The sequence below is a fragment of the Canis lupus genome, chromosome 1, assembly GCF_003254725.2.
Source record: "Canis lupus dingo isolate Sandy chromosome 1, ASM325472v2, whole genome shotgun sequence".
NCBI classification, from domain to species: domain Eukaryota; kingdom Metazoa; phylum Chordata; class Mammalia; order Carnivora; family Canidae; genus Canis; species Canis lupus.
In genome coordinates, this window is record NC_064243.1 from 83225435 (window position 1) to 83247964 (window position 22530).

The window sequence follows — 22530 nt, forward strand, 5'->3', positions numbered from 1 at the left end:
ATCTAACCTATGACTTGCCTCCCCTTCAGAGTATTTTGAAATAAACTGTAGATATTATATTACTTCACCTGTACATATCTCAGTATGTATTTCTGAAAGATAAGGATTTTTCCCAAAGACATAAAACCATTATCAGAGCTTAAAATTCATTTCATTAATTTCTTAATATCATCAAATATCTACATTAATATTCAAGTTTTCCAGTTGTCCTACAATTTAAAATCCAAATAACCCTTCCAATATGATCGACTGATTTTCCTCTTTGGTCTCTTAGTCTATAGGTTTCTTTTTTTTTTTTTTTTCCACTCTTTTATAAATACACTTGTGAAAGAAACCAGTTTTTTGTTCTGCTGAGTTTCAAACAGTCTGGATTTGGCCTGTTGCATCTCTGTGTTACCAAAAATGTCTTCCTCTGTTCCCCAAATTGCCTATCAATTAGTCGCTTAGTTCTAGAGGCTTAATTAGAATCAGAATCAGTTTTTTGGACAAGACTATCTTATAGGTAGTATTGCTTTCTTCCATCAGGGAGACACATTAAAGTCTCATGGTCTCTCTTTTTGTAATGATAGTTAGCCACTGATGAGCATAAACTGGATCCATTGTTTCCTGACGGTTGTAAAATGATGACATTCTATCATTCCTTTATCATTTAATCAAATGGAATATCTCTTTAAAGAAAAAGTTTCCCTCATCAACTCTCAGGTTATTCAGAGGTGAAGTTCATAGAGAAATGGGAGAATCAACACTAATCATTTTCCTCAACTGAAGTTGTCAGAATAAAAAGTTGGTTCTGTAACATCCTCTCAGGGTGAAGAATGATGTTTGGGTTTTTGAAGTATCATTGGCAGCTCATGAATTTAAATATGGTAAACGTATTTCAATCCTTGAGGACTGTTCCCCTACGTGTCTGCTCAAATTGTCCTATCTTTGACTAGTGGCAGCCTCATCAACTTCCTTCCGTCTTCTACTGTGATCCTTGTCTTTGGAGGCTTCCTTGCTTCTAATAACAATAACACAGTGTTCTGGATTATCTTGCACCTCTGCTGCCCCCAAACTGGTAACAGGTATTTCTCAAAAGAGCCTTGTTCCTTTCAATGCAAAATAACATATTCTTACTGGGTTGGTCATTTTTTTTTTCTAGGCCTTTTCAAAGGACAGAGCAGGATGTGTTTTTATTTGATTTTAGATAAAATACAACACGCTAGCAATACAGATGCAGAGCTGCAGGGTTTTTACTTAACCGCACTGATCTTACATCTGTGTAAGATCTTATATTTTTTCTTGCAGGCTGAAAATCCCAATTTTCAGTATCACTGACCGAATGACTCATTTGCTCTAGACCACAATACACATGTAACAATCTCAGAACAGCAATGCCAATGCTTCTACTACAAGATCATGATTAAAAACAGTTATTTTGTTGCCAGTCCTTTTTATCCTTCCTGTATGTTCTACTGGAGATGTTCAGGCGAACTGCTGAGTTTTAAGGTCACTTGGAATGGTTCCTTTCTGTGCGGTTATGCCAATTACCTGAGGTATAATTAACTTCATTTGATTCATTCTGCTTTTAAATTTCAGGGATTTTTTTTTTGCCATTTAATTTAATTTTAGAGCTATGCAAAAGTTTACATGACTCCAAAGTCGAGCTCCAAAGCAATGGGTAATTTTTAAAATTCTATATTCCATGTTCCCTCTAGCCTATGTCCCTTCCCTCATATACAAGAAACTATTTTTTAAGTGTGATTTTATGATTCCTCCTTTGACTTTTTTGTTTTAGACTAAAGAAAACAGTTATACATATCACCTCTCTTAAGTAAGGCATACTGTTCACATTTTTTTCAGCTCACCTTTTTTCACTTAAATTACTTCATAATAGCCTTTAGAGATATTCCTCATTCCTTTTTAGATAGCTGTATCATACTCTACTTGTGAATATACTGAAGTTTATTCAACTATTTTCCTATAGGTCAACATAAGGGCTACGTCAAGTTTTATTACAAATTGTGCTAAGATGAACAAACCTGGGCATATGTATTTCTATACAGATAAACATTTAAATAGTGTACAATATTGCAGCTACACCAGTCTTATGCACCGTTAGGTCATATGTAGTATTTGCTGGGCTTACCATGTCAGTAATGTAGATGATATCACCTTCCTCAAAGTACAATTCATCTGGCTGAAAGAAAAAAATATATACAGTTTGACTTCATGTGATTTTTTCATGAATTAGAATATTAGGATTATGCTAATCATTATATGGGTTTCAAATCCTGAAGTATTTTATAGACAATGTGGTTTTTAGATACTTAAATCTATACATGGAGCCCATAATGAAACATTACTGACAAACTAATGTTTCAAAGCTGATCTTTATTATAACTATTTCCTCCTGAATATAAATGAAGAAATATATATACCATGCTTTAGGCAACCACATACATAAATACTTAGGTGTATTATGCATTCAAACATAAAAATTACCAAATGATAGTTAATGACAGAAAAAAATGGCTGAGTTCTTTTAAAAGGTACTTTCTGAAGCATTTGTTGCATTTATGATTGATTTATTGAGTCTAGACTTAGTACACACAGCACAAGCTATGCAAAATTAGTTAAACCTATGTAGACTCAATGACATAGGTTTTAATATTATTTGAAATAGGCATTTAGGGCAAAAAAAAAAGTCCTCTATGATCTTCTCTAATCTTTCTCTATCATATTTTTTTTAAGATTTTATTTATTTGAGAAAGAGAAAGAGATAGCATGAGTAAGGGAAAGGGGCAGAGGAAGAGGTTAGAAGCAGACTCTTCATTGAACAGGGAGCCCTGGGATCATGACCTGAGCCAAAGGCAACCACTTAACTGACTGAGCCACTCAGGAAGCCCTCTCTATCTCTATCATATTTTGCTGATCTGTGATCAATATGCTACCAAAATATGATGAGTACAGAAAATGATTGTGGATACAAACTATTTCCTTTAGTGATCCTGTTGCAAACTGGATCTCTCCCAGAGAGGCCAGAAAGGAGACACAAGGTCCACCAAGCACCCCAGCTATCTTAAATACAGTGGTCATTACTGTAACAGGAAGGTTGGCCTTTGCTGGCAATTTTAACACCATTTGAGATGGTAATAAGGGTTAGGAGGAGAGAATGAAGTAGAATGTAAGGAAGTGAGGAAAACAGAACATATGTGAAAGCGTGGCATTTTTCTGGAGGGACTCTGAGTTTCTTAGAGTTTGAAAGAGTATAATATCTTGATGAGATCTCTCTAGTCTTAGAGCCATCCAAAGCCCATTCTTACCTGTACCTTCCCAAGAACTATCCTTGCCCACTAATGTCTAACAAGGGCACTTTCATGAAAGTTAAGGATCATCTCTACCTATGGTGTTGACCTCCTTCTAAAATCACAAGTCAAGTTTGCCTAAATTTCTACATATTAAGTTCATTCACCCTTGAACCAAAAAGGCATGTTTGGGAAAAAAAAAAAAAAAAAGTACTGAACAAACAGTTTCAAAAAAGTACAAATACAAAAATCCCTGTGATGAGACCTTCTCATTAAAAAAAAAAAAAAAGGTATAAACCCCCAATAATGGAAAGTAAGTACCTAATGAGTATAGGATTTCTTTTTAGGAAGACGAAAATGTTTTGGAACCGGAAAGTGGGGGTTGTCACATTTCACAATTCACAACATTGTGAATATACTAAATGTCACTGAACTGTTGTTCCCTTTAAAATGGTTAATTTTATGTTATGTGACCTTTTACCTCAATTATTTAAAAGGCAACAAAAATTAAATAAAATAAAAATAAAATCAATTTAAAGGCAATAAAAAGCCAAGAACAGTTAAGACTCTTAATTTTCTTTTAAGTGATTCTCGTGCTTTGCGGTTTGGTAAAACGCATCATTTGGAACATGTTACTAAATACAGTCATTTCAACACTTCTCAGTGCTGTTTTGGTTTTTAAAATAATGTCTGCCGTTCAAACACTGGTGTCTGCCACAAGCCACCTATTAGGTGAGACTTGTTTTCAGCTGAGAGAAGAACAGGAGGCGGTCGATTTCAGTCAGGAAAAAGAAAGACCTCACTATTTTTTCCCCTGAGAAAGGCAAGTGGACAGTTTTTTCTCTTTTTAATCAATAGCTCCCAGACAGACAAGGCAATTCCCCATAAAATATCTTCTTCCAAAGGAACTAGGGGCAGTTTTTCCTAACCGAGCCCAGGAGGTGGTCTACCAAATTCCTCACACTGTTGGTGGCAGTATAGACAAGGTCATTTTCATGATTTTAAAACTTAAATAGATTTTACCCACAATATTCACACTTTCCATTAAGAAACCATGTACAGGCACTTAATGTAAATGATTTGATGAGGGTCTACTTTTACATTCCTGGCATCGCATTCATGGAACAGAAGTGGGAAAACAGTGACACAATCAAGTAAGCACTTTATTTCTCATTTGTTCTTTGGTTTTCAACCGCATTCCTCTTTTCCTCTCTCCTTGAAGAACCACAAGGTATCAGCACAAGCAAATTGTTGGCCACTGGAATGCTGATGCGATGAGTACAAACTTGGTAATATATATTCTCATTCCTGTTTCATATATTTTTGGTAACACACAATTCCCAAGGCATTCTCGTTTTGTTGGTTTATGAAGATACATATTTTACAAAAAACTTCGGGGAAACTACAACATACTGGTGAAACTTTACAGATTTATCAACCTGGAAACCCAAGAATTAATAAATAAAAAGATTTTTAAAAATCAAATTTGCCAGGGATGTTTTTATTTACTACTTTACAGTACTATTTAGTGCCAGGCGCTAGGTTATGGACACTCACAAATATTAACAAATTTAATTCTCACCCGCAACACCATGAAGTGGGTGGTACTCTTTTCATCACATTGGAGGCAAGAAGCTTGTCCAAGGCCACAGAACAGGTATGTGGTCGACACCGGACTTGAACCACGACAGTTAAGACTCTGGAATCTTTTTTTCTTTTCTTTTCTTTTCTTTTCTTTTCTTTTCTTTTCTTTTCTTTTCTTTTCTTTTCTTTTTCTTTTCTTTCTTTCTTTTTTTTTTTTTTTTTTAAAGACTCTGGAGTCTTTACCAGCACCTATACTTTCTCCCTTATAAAGGGTCATGCATAGCCAGTACTAGTCATCATGGTATCATGACCAGGTTAAAAGATGGTGGCTATGGAAAGTATCTGTGGTTCACCCTTACTGCCATTCCCACTTGATGCAATATGACAAAACCAAGAAGCACCTTATCCTTTCAAAGCATGCTTCACCTCATTCAATCCTTAACCCATTAGGGCAGGGCTGAAACATGGGTTTCATCTCCATTTCATAACTAGCCTTAGAGTGCTTTGAAGAACGTGCCACAAATCACGGTTAGTGAGTGGCAGGGTTGGGCTCTCACTTCAGCTTTTGGAATCTGATTCTAGGGTTCCTGCCTGTACACAGAGTGCTACAAACCTAGTAAGCATGGAAACATGACACAACAGAGCAGGGTCCTGCTGCTGTTCCAACAGAAACCAATACACCGCCAGCACACAGAAAATGCTGTTCCCTTTCTATCAGGGCATCATGACACTGGTCTATCCAGTCCAGCCAGATCTCTGTGGGAGGCTTATCAGACCAGGGGTTGGGCAAGAATTAAGAACCAAACAGGCACAGGTGGTGCCAGGACTATCCTGTCTTCAAGCAAGACAGAAGAAAAATGGGATGGCAGGAAGAACCCGGAGTGAGAAACTGCTCATTCCGTGGATCACTGAGATTGATGCTGGGCATTGCTGTGCCTACTGCCGGAGGACAGAAGAGTAGAAGCTGGACCCAGCTCAGCCCTTCCATCTTGTCTGGCCCCAATCATCTTGAGGAGGCCAGGTCAGTTTAGGATATACCAGGGTACATCCATCCCTCCAGGCATGGCTACGGGAAGAGATGGAGGAGAGAGACAAACTAAGCTTCCTGCATCCTCCAACAGAAATTCATATTCAGAAAAAGAATGTAAAACTAAACTAGCTCTGGTATGAGATTCAAAATATTGAATAACTGGTCCAGCAGAGGCACTAAAGCAGTCAGAAAGGCCCATGGGAACCAGAGGCTACTTGCCCAGCCAGCCACCTCTCCTTTAATATCTGGATTGAGGGGAGGTGGGCAGGTGCAGGTGCACCCCACGGGTGCAGAGTGTGGGGGCAGTGGGCGTGGGGGTACTCATTACTAACCACCATACATCCTGGATGAATTAGCAGCATTGCTCCCACAGCCAAGGATCCTTGGGAGCAAGGATATTAAAACAGCATTTTAAATACAGACTCTTCAAAAAACCTAATGAACTAAATATCTATTTTCTTCTGTGCATTCAATTACAATGAGGATTTTTAGAAAGTAGTAGAGAGAGTCCATCCTGGGGCAAAACTAAAGGTAAATTAAAATAATCAGTATGTCAACCCTTCAAAACTATTTGCTAAATGTCTCTGAATACAGCAACCACTAGCCCTCCTAATAGTAATAGCAGCTTCACACAATCTCACCTAATTTGCACTAAAACCCTGAGATTATTATTCTTACTTTTACAAAGGAACATGCTGAGGCAAAGAGATTAGGGCATTCCCAAATTTCCCAAGTCACATAGATGCCATAGAGGCAGAGTGGGTCCTAAAACCATGGCCAGCTCCCAACAGCCCTGTGTTTCTGCCGGCCTCCAAAGTACTGATACAGGGAGCAGGACTGAAATGCCAAATGTGGATGTTTAGAGGAGGAAACTTAGCTCTTTGCTGGGTTAATCAGAGAGTCTCTATGGAAAAGGAAGCATTTTTTATTTTAAAGATTTTATTTGTTTTGTTTTTTTTTTTTTTTTAGAGAGAGAGAGAGAGAGAGCATGAGAAGGCACGAGCAGCCGGATGGGGAAAAGCGGACTCCTCACTGACCAAGGAGCCCAATGTGGGGCTCCATCCCAAGACCCGGGATCATGACGTGAGCCGAAGGCAGACGCTTAACCAACTGAGCCACCCAGGTGCCCCAGGAAAAGGAAGTATGTTATTAGAGCTCAGAGAGGATTTAGAGACAGGTTGTGTATCAGATCCAGGTTGGAATGGTTTTAAGAGGGGGAAGGAGCAGAGGACAGCGAGTTAGGAACGGGCTGCACCATAGGGGCCTCTATCTTAAGTCAAAGAACTGAAACAGATCATGGGATCAAAGCTACATCTCAGGAAAATTAATCAGACAGAGGAATGCAGGTGGAATGGGCAACCTGGAGTCCCTGTGCTAGAAGCAAGAAAACGCACAAGAGAACTAAAGGAGGAGGAGGTTAGTGAGAAAGGACAAAGGTGATGATGACAAACAGGATACTCGGGGGGGGGGGGGGGGGGGGGGGGAGTCAGGAGTCATGTCTGGTCTCAAACTGAGTACATGCAGGTTCCTTCCTAGAGTGCGGGAGGCCGCAGAGAATGGTCGATTACTCACTGAGCAGCCCAGGAGGGCAGCTGATGAGCACCCCCCAACCGTCACTTCTATCAACCTCAGGCATCTTGCAACCTAGGAAACCATTGATTAGGATAATCAGACACAGGAAATGACAGCCTTCCTGTGAGCAGAGGACAAACACAAAGACAGCAACACGTACTTTTTGTGTGTCCCACCCCCAATTCATATGTTGAAGTCCTAACCCTCAGGACTTCAGAATGTGAGTTTATTTGGAGACAGATTCTTTAAAGAAGTAATTAAATTAAAATTAAAATCATTTGAGTGAGCCCTAATCCATAAATGACTGGTATCCGTTTAAGAAGAGCAGACTAGGAAACTGACAGGACAGGGCGTTAAGTGTCTGCCTTCAGCTCAAGTCATGATCCCAGGGTCCTGGGATGGAATCCCACATTGGACTCCCCACCCAGTGGAAGTCTGCTGCTCCCTCTGTCCCTCCCCCATTTGTGATCTCTCTGTCTCTCATGCTCTCTCTCTCTCAACTGAAAGAAAGAAAGAAAGAAAGAAAGAAAGAAAGAAAGAAAGAAAGAAAGAAAGAAAGAAAGAAGACAAAAGAGAAAAGAAAAGAAAAGAAAAGAAAGAAGAAAAGAAAAGAAAAGAAAGAAAAGAAAAGAAAAGAAAAGAAAAGAAAAGAAAAGAAAAGAAAAGAAAAGAAAAGAAAGAAAAGAAAAGAGAAAAGAAAAAAAAAGAAACGAAACCAAGCATAGAGGAAAGACTATGGGGACACAAGGATACACAACCACGTACAAGTTGAGGAGAGGCTTCAGAAGAAACCAACCCTGTCTACACTTCACGTGATGTCTTGCCTCCAAAATTCTAAGAAAAATTTTTGTTGGTTAAGCTACATAGTCTGCAGTACTTTGTTAGGCAGCCCTAGCAAGCTAACACGCTGCCCGTTCATTCCCTGCTCTACCAATACAGCAGAGATAGCATGGAATGTCCTAGTAAGAATAAAAACCTGGGGCACCTGGGTGGCTCAGCTGGTTAGGTGTCTGCCTTCAGCTCAGGTCATGATCCTGGAGTTCTGGGTTCGAGCCCCAGGTCAGGCTCCCTGCTCTGCAGGTAGTCTGTTTCTCCCTCTCCTCCCTAATTCGTGCTCTCCCTCTCAAATAAATGAAAGCTTTTAAGAAAAGAAGAAAAAACTGAGATTTATATCTACCCACTCAACCCCTTTCTTATCCCAGGAACACTTTGTTGATAAAGTCCTGAGGAGAACTCTTCAGAACATGCGCACACCCCGAACCAGCTGTACTCCCTGCTGCGGTTTCCTGGCACTCACTGCATGCAAGGCTTGGATTATCAGTCTCATTCCCTGCTCAGAGCAAAATTCTGTAGGATGGCTAATGTCATTCCCATTTTCAAAATGAGGACACAGAGGGCCACAGGGGAAGTAAATTCACGGAGAGTGTATGACAGATTTGGAATCTGAGGGCCCACCTCAGCCTGATGGGAGTGAGTCAAAGCTCGGTGTCACTGGTTCTGTGCTACCACTCATTCTGTGCTACCTTCTGAGGTGCTCGGCTCTGGGGACTACAGGGTCCAGGGCAAACCCAGGCAAACCCAGCAGCAAGCTGGCTTCCCCCCAAGCACGAAGGCTCCCATCTCCAGGGAGGAAGACGGGAAAGTCAAGGGAGCCCGTTTCCTTGCTGGGTCTCTCTCCTCTGCCTCCTAACTGGATGGTCTGCTCCCACACTCACTCTGCTGGATAGTTTCCCACACCTTCTAAAACTTGTCTTATCAACCCTACACTCAAAACCTTCCATCTTACCCCAGGAGGCCCAACATGATCTGCTCTCTCTCTCTCTGCCCAGGCTCCCTGAACCCATCTCCTACCTCCCCATTTCCTTTGTTCTAGTTGCATCTCCCTGCTGTTTCTAGAACCCACCAAAGACTCTCCTTGCTGTTCCCTTGTTCTCTTACTTCCCTCAGGTTTCTACTGGAACATCACCTTTATAGAAAGGCCATCCTCAAACACTCTGCTGAAAATAACTCTTTTCTCCATTAACCTTTTAGCCCCATCCCCTCCTTATTTTTCTTCATAGCACTGATCAGGCCCTTATAGTCATGTTCATTTGTCTGCTTACTGTCTGTCTCCCTTCAGTGGGATGGGAGCTCCAGAGGGCCACCCTTTCTGTTGATGTAGCACGGTCCCTAAGGCCTGGGCCAGGGTCTGGCACATGGTAAGTGCTCACTAAACCAAGGATGGATGGACCCCAGAAACTATAATAATGGAAAGCATACACAGCAGACACATAAAAAATGGCTCTATATAGTTGGTAAAAGGTGCTGTTAAGAGGCAGCCTGAGGTAGAGGGTCAACAGGAAGAACCAGGAAGGTCAGCGTGAGATTTACAGGAAGTATGACTAAGATCAGGTCATGGGCTTTATGGGGGTTACGTGGTGATTTTTAAAGTGGGTGGTGTGATGAAAGGTGGGGAAGCGGAACAGGGTGGATGACACGACCCCAAGGTGGAGACACATTCACATCAATGAGGGACTAAGCTTTCACACCTCTGGACTGCACAGAAGTGACTGATCATCCATTCTCATGAATCATGTACAACTATCAAAGAAAAGACAGGTCATTTAGGCTTGAGGAAGTATCTAAATGAAATCACCTTAGGTTTTTATGTCAATTTTAAAGTTAAAAAGGGAATACGGGGGTAGCCCGGGTGGCTCCGTGGTTTAGCGCCGCCTTCAGCCCAGGGTATGGTCCTGGAGACCCAGGATCGAGTCCCATGTCAGGCTCCCTGCATGGAATGGAGCCTGCTTCTCCCTCTGCCTGTGTTTGTGCTTCTCTTTCTCTGTGTGTCTCTCATGAATAAATAAATAAAATCTTTAAAAAAAAAAACCAATACTGGGACACCTGGGTGGCTCAGAGGTTGAGCACCTGCCTTCAGCCCAGGGCATGATCCTGGAGTCCTGGGATCAAGTCCCACGCAATGGGGCTCCCTGCATGGAGCCTGCTACTCCCTCTGCCTATTTCTCTGTTTCTCTCTCTCTCTCTCTCTGTGTCTTTCATTAATAAATAAATAAATAATTTTAAAAATTAAAAAAAAACTCTGAATACTTACAGTTCTGGGTTCAAACGTATAAAGAGCTCTGAATACTTTAACTTGCCCTAAAAGAGAGGGAATAAACAACATAGGATCAATTCTTTCATTTCAAGCTTACTCTAAATCATATTGTCCATTATATTCCTCAGAATTCCCTAAGTAAAAACCCATATAAGAAATATATTTTGGAATTAAGTGGAATTAACCTAAGGTGATTTCTTCCTGCAGAGAAAGTATTTTGTTAATATTTATTAAATTAAGGCATGAATCAACACATATCCCTGGGGATGATTTTTGCTCCCCCTTCTCAAACAAAAGGAGCTACATAATTATTTGGACTTCATTTCTATCCTATACAGAGCCCTTCCAACCCTAATATCTAAGTTTAAAAATTGAAAGATAAACATTTTACATAAAGAGATATTTAATGTGACAATCACTGTGGTTTAATATCCTTAAATTAATAATTTAGAGTTTTATATTTTTCAAAAGAAAATACCATGGGGAAAAAAAAAAAACAGAAGAAATATGTGATTCCATGAAGTCCCAAAACAGAGTGTAATAACTCAGCAAAGAGGAGATCATAAAAGCTGCCCTCAGTTTTCCCAATCTTTTATTTGCCCCCTTCTTGCATTCCCATAACACCTTGTATCAGAATAAGTGATTTGCTGGCTTGTCTCATTTGATAGCAGGAACTCTGACATGTTTAATTTCCCAGCATCTACCAGGCATACAATAAGAACTTCATAAATGCTTACTAAATGAATATGTAAGTAAAGAACAAATTCAAACTGTAGGAAAAAGCCTACAGATAGTAGAAAAAAAGAGAGAGAGAGAGAGAGGTCTTTTTAGGAAATAAATAGATTTAGCAGGAATATCAAGACAGAAGGACTACCTGTTTATTTTATTTTTAAGATTTTATTTATTTATTCTTGAGAGACAGAGAGAGAAAGAGAGACAGAGAGAGACACAGGCAGAGGGAGGAGCAGGCTCCACTCAGGGAGCCCAACGTGGGGCTCAATCCCGGGTCTCCAGGATCACACCCTGGGCTGAAGGCACGTGCTAAACCGCTGAGCCACCTGGGCTGCCCAGGACTACCTGTTTAAAATGAGGTAACAACTACAAGAATCTTTGAGATGGCCACCTAGTATAAGAGCATCATTCAGAACCGTGGTATCTGAGGTGCGACATGGCAAGACTATTCTGGAAATGATTTACATTTTTATTTTATTCTTTTTATTTTCTATTTTAATTTGTTCCATATATCATGTTTTATAATATAACAACATAATAGGATACATATGCAACTCGTAGTACACATACATATATTGGGAGTGAATATTCAAAACCTTTTGCAGGTAGAATGCTAAACATTATGAGGGCAGGTAATGATGTTCTGTGAGTGAGATACCCAAGTAGCTAGTACAATGCTTGGCACATAGGAGGCACTCAATAATTATTTGTTGAATGGATGAATAAAAGAATGGAAACATGTACTCAAAAAAAAAAAAAAAAATCTGAGGGACGTCCTGGGTGGCTCAATGGTTAAGCATCTGCCTTTGGCTCAGGGCCTGATCCCAGTGTCCTGGGATCGAGTCCCACTATCAGGCTCCCCACAGAGCCTGCTTCTCCCTCTGCCTGTGTCTCTGCCTCTGTCTGTGTGTCTCTCATGAATAAATAAATAAAATCTTTTTTAAAAAAATCTGAAAACCAGCAGTTTAGAACAGCACTCACTGTCCAACATAACTTCATGCAATGACAGTCAAGTTCTTCCTCTGGGCTAGTTACATATAGCTACTGAGCACTTGAAACGTGGCAAGTGTGACTGTAAATTTTTAAACATTATGTGATTCTAATTCAGTTAAATTGCCAAACGTGGCTGGTGGCTAGCATATGGAACAAAACAGTCTTACAAAGTCAGAAAACGGGAAATAACCAAAATGTCCATTGAGCGGGATTATGCAAATCAACTCTGATTCATCCCCAGAATGCAGCAGACAGATCTGCAGACAATGACATATGTAGCAAAGACCCTGCAAAATACTCAGTGAGGAGAAAGCAGCTTATAGACTAGTATGCCAAGTATCATTCCGTTTATGTTGACAACACACACACACATACACACACACACACACATATATTCCTTGAAAAATAGCACCAACTATGGGGAATCTTCTTTATAATCTACTTTACAAATACTGTTTATATTCATTACATATAGCGTGCATTACTTTTATAATCGATAAAAACAGTGAAGATACTTTCATGGTAGGTGGGGGCTGGTTTGGGAAGGTGGGGTTGGCAATCATTCTTTCTCCTAAATGCCCTATACAGGCGATCCCCGGCTAAGATAGATCCCTTGTTACTTAGCATGCTTGCAAAAACAAAAAAAACACACACATTATTTTTACAATACAAGTTCCAGTGTTACTCCTCCCCTGCTCTTCTTCTAGGGAAAGGTTAATAGAAGCAAATGTGAAATCTTTTTTCTTCTGGACTATGTTTTTTATGCACACCCGCAGCCCTGAGAAAGGAAACACCAAACGGAAGGAAGAGCTGCCAGGAGAAATATCTGCTGACCTGATTGTCTCTCTGCGAGGGGAGATTAGTTATTGCGACTACTTCAAACTTTCCAAAGAGAAGTTACACGAGGAAGCAGTCCACTGGTGACCAAAATCAATAATGACGTTACTCTCTTGTCCCTTTGAGGGAATGGCAGCAATAAGATAGGCTATGACTAACAGTGGAAACCAGATCCAACGTGAACTTAAATGAGCTGAGATAAAACTCACTACAAATTCAAGAACCTGAGAAAAATAAATACTTGGGGTGTGACTAAGCCACTGATCTCTATAACTGTTATCTTTTGTGACTGTCCAACTTAAAATGTTCTCAACTAAAAGGAAGTGGGACATTTATTCGCATTTTGGTTTATGCTACACACTGAACATTAGGCCACTCTTTTAGGCTGTTATGCAAGGGAACATTCTCTCTCTCTGTGTGTGAAGCTGTAGAAAATACTTTCACCTCCATGATCCTATTTATCAATTCATGTTGGGACGTTAGCCTTGTGAGGCTCCTCTTTATTCCATGTATTAGAAAAGTTCTTGGCTTTAATCTATTCAATTCTCAAACCTGAGTCAAACAGAAATGAAAGAATGCCAAAGAAACAGCCAGAGGATAGGAAAGAACTGCATAAAGATGAAAAACAGATGACTTTCATGATTACAGTCTACCATCGCTTGGATAGAGTCTAAAGAGAACAATAATTAGAGATATGTAATTCATGAGCATTTTTACATCATATTTAATTCAACTGTTCTATAGGTGTACAGGTTCACACAGGGCATTAAAGGGAAGGAATCAGGGTACTCTGTGTTTCAATAGTACTGTCCTGGCGGACATCTAAAAAAAAATATTGGCAAACATTGTCATCAATCATCAAGAGCAGGCATTGACCAATTGCAAATATATTTAAAGACAATGGATTCACAAACGTAAAATCTTGGTGTTCTTGGGTAGGCAGGGAGGCTAAAGCAGATGCCTTCTTCCCTTCTCCCAGCACCTTCTGCCTTGACCATTTTCTCTTGGAAGTCTGGTGGCATGTAACAAAGAGAGAAAGTGGAGCTGAGAAGACTGTATGCATTACCTGAAATCACCCTGAATTCATCCTGAATTAAGACTGGGAAGAGGCCCAATCTTTTGTCTGATGCTTTCAGTGGACTCGCATGTGAATGGTATTCTGGATTTCAGGAGGGCTGGCCTCCTGATGTAAGCAAGATAAGCAGATTCCCATTCCCCATTCCCCATCCCCCCACCCTCCCCTGCCACAGCTGGGCCCTGCTGGCTTTTCACTTTGCTGGCTCCTCACCTTGCCAGGCACACCCTTCCCCTTTCTGTGCAACCCCACCCTGCCCCTACAGAGAAGGGCTGAGAGCACTAGTCATCAGCCAAACACAGTTTTCCTCTGGAGTGAAGGCTGACCCCAGACTACAGTAAATGAATCCTAGCCCACAGGGGTAGACGCAGATAGAGGGAAGGGGATCTGGGACAGGGTCCTGTGCAGGCAAAGGGTAAGAGATTTGCTATGTCTGAATTGCCCACAGAGTATATACAGAGGCAGCTCCGCGGCCCTGAGATTGCAATTAGGACTTGGGGTGCCTATTCTAGTTTATTCTCTGTCAGTGAAGGAGTAGAGGAGAAGCTCATATGATGAACCCTTATGACAGCATTAACAAAGGACCCACTGGCTATCCGGGTGGACATATCATAAACAGCAAAAGGAATGACAATTCAAAATATCTGAACTTAGTTATCTGCGACAGATCAACAATTTCATTCATATTCTGCTGAAAAACACTGGAAGGCGCAAGACATTTTAGATGGACTTCACTAAAAATGGCCATGACAACTACTGCCTACCCCACTATGGTAGTTAAAACGGAAAATACTGGTAATGCTAGGTGTTCAGAAGGATATAGAACAACTAGAATTCACAGTATCAGCGGGCATGTAAACAGGCACAACTGCTAGAGAAAATTCTTTGACAGTAGCATTCATTCATTTTTTTGTAAGTCTTAACATGCTTTTGACATGTTAAATTACATTTTTGGGAAGGGAACTTAATCATATCATCTTTTGTGGGAGTAAAAATGCTGTGTACAAAAAGACCCCTCTCACATGGTGTCGCTAGCCCCAGAGGACAATGAGTCTCAACATTTTTTTTTAGATTTTATTTACTTATTCATGACAGACAGAGAGAGAGGCAGAGACACAGGCAGAGGGAGAAGCAAGCTCCCTGCAGGGAGCCCGATGTGGGACTCGATCCCAGGACCCCAGGATCATGACCTGAGCCCAAGGCAGATGCTCAACCACTGAGCCATCCAGGCATCCCAACCACTGAGCCACCCAGGTGTCCCAGAGTCCCAACATTTTTTAACTGTACACCATGAAATGAATTTAGTGGTTTTCTAAAATAGAACGGAAATGACCAGGATCAGTACAAAGGATAGAAAGAATTATGATTTTGTGAAATTTTTATTTCATGGTGACTGGGACAGATGGATAGAGAGATGGATGTTTATTCTAGCAATTTTACCAAATACACCTTTGGCATACTGTCAACGGCCAAATAGTAAAATCGGTATTTGTCAAAGCCAAATGAGGCTTTACAGAAGGGACTCTTTGGGAACAAGAATAAACCTGAAATTTTATTCAAAAAATTCATGATTACAATTCTGGCAGACCCATTTTAAACATATGATACAAAAGGGCAGGAATCTTAATTCCTCACCACTACCAACTGCATCCTGATGAGACTTTTGCAAAACTAAGTAAGTGCTCTCAAAATTAGGTCTGTGTAAAAGCAGATATTTTGGTGTCAGCATAGCTGTTTTGCCTGTGAGGATGCTGCCAGCAAGTTAGCAAGCTTTCCTTCCTCCCTGAGAGAAACAGAGTGAGGTCAAGACTTGCCTCCTCTTCACCTCCTGGGTCTGAAGACTTGCTTAATGCTGATGGTGCAATTTCACCGAAGCCTATCCCACAGAGGAGACAACGGTTTCCCCAAAATTATTAGCAAGCGTCCACTCAACATTAATTCTCAATCTACACCTATAATTGATAATATTTATTTCAGCATTTTTGGACACCTAAAATCCACTGCCTTACCATCATCAATGTTTGCAATACTTTATTCTCCAGCAAAAAAAAAAAAAAAAATATATATATATATTTATACTCTCAATGGACTGAATTTTCATATACAAAGGATAAAAGGGGACACGGCAACAGTTACATTTACAGTAGTCACCTGTTTTTCAAAGTGAATAGTATGGTAACAAATCCAAATGGTATGCCCTGTTTGCATTACTGTTGCCACCACCCTGGTTAAACAGGAAGATTACCCGTGCGACCTACAATCCTCTCGTTCAAGTACAAGTCTAGGTGTGCCAGAAATGACACTGAAACAAGGCATTCCACCATTTGGCCAATTAGCTGAAGGTGACTGGCAGATTTAGAAAGAAATTTGAGGCTGAGGTGAACTTCCATGGATTCCTGTGGTCTAGTATGTGTTTATGTGTACTTTTGTATATATCAGATCAGTAAGTAAAATATGTATCTTCCTAAAGATCAAAATCAAAAAAAGTTTGAAAGTGACCCGTCTACACTATCTGATCAAATTGGGGATTTGTTCAGGACTCTCTAAAGAGTGAGTGATGTTCCCTCTACCTTGTGGGTTTCAAAATTCAACTAGCATATAAAAACATTCTCCCACCTGCCCTGGGGAGTTAGAACCAATAAAGGAGCTTTTGAAAAGCAAGAAGAGGAAGAAAATTATTTGAACAAGGGAGCATCATGGAAAAATAAGAATTTTACCATATACACAGAGTTCTCCTATCTAAGAGAATGCAGGGAATATCAAACACTTCTTAATTTATACCCTTGTGGGTATGAAAAACCTGTCACCACCTTCGAATATTCTCAGGGCAAATAAAAATATCAATGTTACTTCTATTAGACATATTTAAATTATTTTATTAAACATGCATGATGAAACAGGATGTTTTCTACTGAGAAACAAAACAGAGCAAGTCTATGTGATAGTATCCAAGAGTCAAGGCCATCATTTCGACTGAGCAGTAAGAGGAAACAGCTGTGCTCTGTTGGGCCAACACAAGCTCCCCTGGGCTTTGTGGATTCCAACGCCCATAAATGAGGGGGTTAGCTCAGAAGAGGCTTCTTGGTGAAGATCTCTATTCATGTCATTCCACAAAAGCTCACTGCTCTTGAAGATAAAACACAGAGGCTGTAATCCTTGCAGAGAAAACCATCTTGTAAGCACAGCAATGTCTAAGAGTTTCCAATGCAAAGAATAAATCTCTTCCCTCAGACTTGTATTCTTGGATTAATTAAATCAAATCCAATGAATTCTATTTGCATATATGCCTTTAAAGGATATAACTAATAAAAATAAATATCAACATAATATTTCATAATACTTTCATCCCTCCTTACACCAACACCACCTCTTCCCCACTGCCTCCCCTCATTCCCTCACAGAGTCCAAAAAAAAAAAAAAAAAACTAAAGAATTTGAAACGTGTCTTGATTTCAGCTGCAGGAATGGCAGACTCGTTAAAAACAGTAGCCAGTGTGTTTTCTGACAAGAGGGTTCTGTTTATTAACACTGTGCCTTTCTTACCCATTTTTTCCTTTGCTTATACTTTTCAGTGCCTTTCAGGAAACTTTGTTACTTTTACATCTTCAGGAGCCATGACTGCTGGTTATTTTTATTTCTTCTCGATGGTTATAACATAAAAGTTCCAAAGAGGAGCACCTGGGTGGCTCAGTGGTTGAGCATCTGCCTTTGGCTCAGGTTGTGATCCCGGGGTCCTGGGATCGAGTCCTGCCTCAGGCTCTCCACAGGGAGCCTTCTTCTCCCTCTGCCTATATTTCTACCTCTCTCTGTGTGTCTCTCGTGAATAAATAAATTAACTTTAAAAAAAAATTAAAAAAGAAAGAAAAGTCCCAAAGAACAGAGTTTAAAGTTTCAAATGACACTCTCACTGTCAACTCTGTCTTAACTGGCTTAAAATTAGAGAGAAGCAACTGTTGCCCCCTAAAGACCCTGTACTCCCAGACAAACTGCTTCCAAAGTCACTTTGAAGAGATCACGGGAAAGAATGTTAGAAAAATCTTTATTTCAGTCCTTGGAATTTAAAAAAGGCAATACTGTTCATGCCAATTTCTGCAAAAGGGAGATGAATCAAAGAGCCGACCCATGACAACTGTTACTTGATGACCCAGGAACTAAGAATGGTTTTTGCATTTTTAATGGTTGGAGGGAGAAGGGAAGATCAACAAATATTAACATTTCAAGACACATGAAAATTATCTGAAATTTAAATTGCAGTGTCCAAAAAAATAAAATAAAATAAAATAAAAATAAATTGCAGTGTCCATAAATAAAGCTTCATTGGAACAGAGCTCATATTTGCAGTCTATGGCTGCTTTCGTTCTACGATGGCACTTAAGTATTTGCAACAGAAACCATCTGTGACCCACAAAGCCTAAAATATTTACTAAATGGACCTTTATAGAAGAAAGTCTGCCTATCCCTAGCCTCTGGTCCCTTTTCCTGTTAGTAACAAGTCATACCACAGGAGGATCATAACAGGAAAGTACAAATCTGCCTCTCACAGACTCCACAAGCAGTGTGGGTCTCAGCTTCATCTGATATGAAATGATGAAATGATTGGTTATCTATAAACCCAAGGCAGAGAAAAAAGATCCCTTGTCTCTAGTACTTTTCATCCAAAATGGTATTACCCATCTCAACTCATGTTTATGGGACACTTAACCACCTGACCCATACAAAGGGCTGATTTGCCGAAACTCATTTAATCCTCAAAATAATCCTAGGCCCTTAAATACTTTATGCATTTAGCCTATTTTACAGCTGAGAAAACTGAGGTTAGAGAAGGCAAGTAGCTACTCCAGGACTACGCAGCTAGAAAAGGGCAGAGATGGGGTTTAACCGCAGGCCACTGGCTCCAGGGCTCATGTTCTAAAACTCTGGATGTGGCTCAGAGATCTGAGCTTTCAATGCCAGCACGCTGGGATGAAGTGAGACCAAACAAATCAATGTACATAAAACACTGAGTGCAGTTCCTGAGGCATTTTATGTGCCCACAAGGGTTAGCTAGTATTAATTACTATAAATTTTTGGCTAACTTCGGGGGTGATTCCTTGCATCTTTATCCTCACTAGCAAGGCAACCATTTACCCAAATCCTTTTCCTGTATATCAGAGAATTTAACAATTACAACACCCCAGCAGAGGAATTTCGATGCTTTTGTTAAGCAAACAAAGCGTAATATTTAATATTATACCTCTTAGGAGCTATTTAAGAATTCAATATGAGCTTTCAGTTGTCATTTTTCAAACCTAGAACTACATTATTTTTAATCTGCTCAAGCCACAACCACAAAATGCAACCGACCCGATGCTTTAAATAACAAGACATTCATTTCTCACAGTTCTGGAGGCTGGGAAGTCCAACATCAAGATATTAGCCAATTTGGTTTCTGGTGACAATCTTCTTCCTGGCATACAGATCGCTGCCTGCCCACTGTGTGCTCCCATGGTCTTTCCTACGTGTGCGTTCCTATGAGATTCCCTCTCATGAAACCACTAATCCCCTATCTTCATGATCTACTCTAACCCTAAATGCTTCCCCAAAGCCCATCTCCAAACACCATCACTTTGGGGGTTAGGGCTTCGACACATGAACTTTGGGGGCACAGAAACATTCCGCCCCCAACAGTTATGAATATAGAATTACAGAAAAAACAGAACATGTTATGTGTACACATTTTGATGTGTACAACATTATTGTTGAACAAAGAGGTTTTAAGAAAAGGTTTATTGGGACCTTTAAAACTCAGCTTTTGGCTGGGGGGCAGGCGCCTGAGTGGCTCAGCTGGTTAAACTTTTGACTCTTGATTTCAGGTCAGGTCACGATCTCGGGGTCATGAAATGGAGCCCGGCACCAGGCTCTGTGCTAAGCAGGGAGTCTGCTTGAAAGTCTGTCTGTCTGTCTGTCTCTCTCTCTCTTTCTCCCTGCCCTTCCCCCAACCCTAGCACACACTCCCCTCTTCTCTCTGTAAAAAAAAAAAAAAATCAGCTTTGGGAGATGCTTACATTTTAATGTCACATAAAAGAGTACTATTACATTTACAGTCACCTGTGTAAAACAAAGATATACAGAAAAGAAACAGTAGAAGAAAATAATAGCAAAATGCTCACAGTGACTTTGGATAATACAAGCCATGCTTATTTTCTTCCTTTATTTTCTCAGTTGTCCACAAAGAATAAGAATCCCATACACACTTAGGAAAACATGTTTTCTTTTAATGCCCTATTGAAGCACAACTTACATGTTATTTGTACACTATTCATTAGCAGGATATTTTTATTTTTTAAAGATTTTATTTATTTGAGAGAGAGAGAGAGCAGAGAGAGTGCATGCACACACCACACACAGGAGCAGTGGTAGGCCAGAGGGAGGAGAGAATCTCAAGCAGATCCCACACTGAGCACTAGAGGCCAACACAAGGCTTGATCTCACAACCTTGACATCATGACCAGAACTGAAATCAAGAATCAGACACAATGACTGAGTCGCCTAGGCACCCCAGGAGGTATTTTTTTTTATTATGAGTCCTCCTTGTCTTTTTTTTTTCCTCTTTGTCTCCTTGATCTCACAACACACACACACACACAATCACTGAGGAGACAAGGAACCATAATGCCCACTGTGCTCAGAGGAGTGAGAATATGGGTGGCAGGAAACACAGATAGTGGGGAGATTTGTAGGCCATGCAAGCTGTACCAGAGGTGGCATCCACTTGCTTTTGCAAAGATGAGAGGTGTTGTCAATGAAAGAGGCACAGGGCAGACCGAGAATATGGAGCCCAGTATAGACAGAGGCCTGGAGGCCAGGAGGGTGGTGTTGGAAGTCAAGGAGATCTACCAGCCTGAGGCCTGGTGGGAGAAACAATGACTGGAAGAAGAGACTATGGTAGACAAACCAGAGATTTCTCAAATGTTTCTGAGATCCACATTTAGAAACATATTGTACATCAGGGCTCAGGAAACACACACATGTATACACAACTAAAAAATGTTTCATAAAAAAACACTTCTCCTTATTTTGAGGGATTCTGATATTTTCCATTCTTGCTCAGCTCTCTTTCCTTCTTTCTTATTAAGATTCTTTCCTTCTTTCTTATTAAGATTCTAGTCATGACAGGGGCACCTGCTAGTCGATTAAGCCTCCAATTCTTGGATTTGGCTCAGCTCATGATCTCAGAGTTGTAAGATCCTATCCCCACAAAGGGCTCTGCACTCAGCACAGAGTCTGCTTGAGATTCCCTCCCTCTCCCTCTGTCCCTCCTCCCTATGCTCACTCACACACTCTCTCTCTAAAATAAAGAAATCTTAAAAAAAAAAAAAAAAGATGCTAGTCATGACAAACTATACAGACTATACAGACCTACCACGAGGTCACCACGAGGTCTGAAAAAACACCAGGCCAGGGCATTTAATATAGGAATGTGTATAACCAGTGTCCAGAGACCAAATAGAAATTTATTCAGATTTAGATATCTGGTACTCCTGGCAGTAATGAAACACTCTCAGAATATAAAATATTAAAAATGGCCTTGGAATTATTTTTAATTCAAGAGAATTTTTTTGTATTTGAGCAAAATAAATGGACAGGCTTAAACTTCAGACTTTATGAACACCCAATTCACTGGAAAATTAGTTGTATTTAGAGATAAAAAAGTTGCCCCCCCCCCCCCAAAAAAAATGGCCTTGGTCTTAGCCCTCTAAGACAGACTCATACTAGCAAGACAACATGATGATAAAAATGTTCCCTTTATTTAAAACAGAATCCCTGGGATGCCTGGGTGGCTCAGTCAGTTAAGGGTCTGCCATCTGCTCAGGTCATAATCTCAGGGTCCTGGGATGGAGCCCCCACATCCAGCTCCCTGCTCAGCAAGGTGTCTGCTTCTCCCTCTCCCTCTGTCCCTCCCCCTGCTTGTGCATGCTCATGCGCGCTCTCTCTCTCTCTCAAAAATAAGTAAAAATCTGAAAAATAAAATAAAAATAAATAAAACAGAACCCCTTTAAAACCTGATATAGGGGCATAGGTATACACTGTATCTAAGAACAAAACAAGAAACTCTCTAGAGACATAGACCCAAGCTTAGGCAAGGTGCTTACTGGAAGCTTACCTGATGGACACCTAGAGGCCAGAGCATTTTACTACTATGAGGGCATTTTACCATTTTTAGGCAACTTGAGAACTCTCATAGAACAATACAAAATCTGGATGAATGAGAAAATTACCAAACACAGGAGGAAAAACTAATTAGAGAGCAATGAATAAGCAATAACTTGAAACTGAGCTCTTCCCCG

General features: G+C 40.3%; 1 protein-coding gene across 1 annotated transcript in view; it reads right to left on the minus strand.

Annotated features, from left to right (window-relative positions):
* The window catches only part of OSTF1 (osteoclast stimulating factor 1), a 55171-nt gene that overhangs the window by 19415 nt on the left and 13226 nt on the right, over positions 1–22530 (minus strand). The window contains exons 2-3 of the mRNA XM_025423298.3: positions 10565–10611; positions 2129–2179 (exon numbers count right to left, since the gene is read on the minus strand). Coding sequence (XP_025279083.1) covers positions 2129–2179; positions 10565–10611 — 98 coding nt within the window. The remainder of the gene's footprint in view (positions 1–2128; positions 2180–10564; positions 10612–22530) is intronic.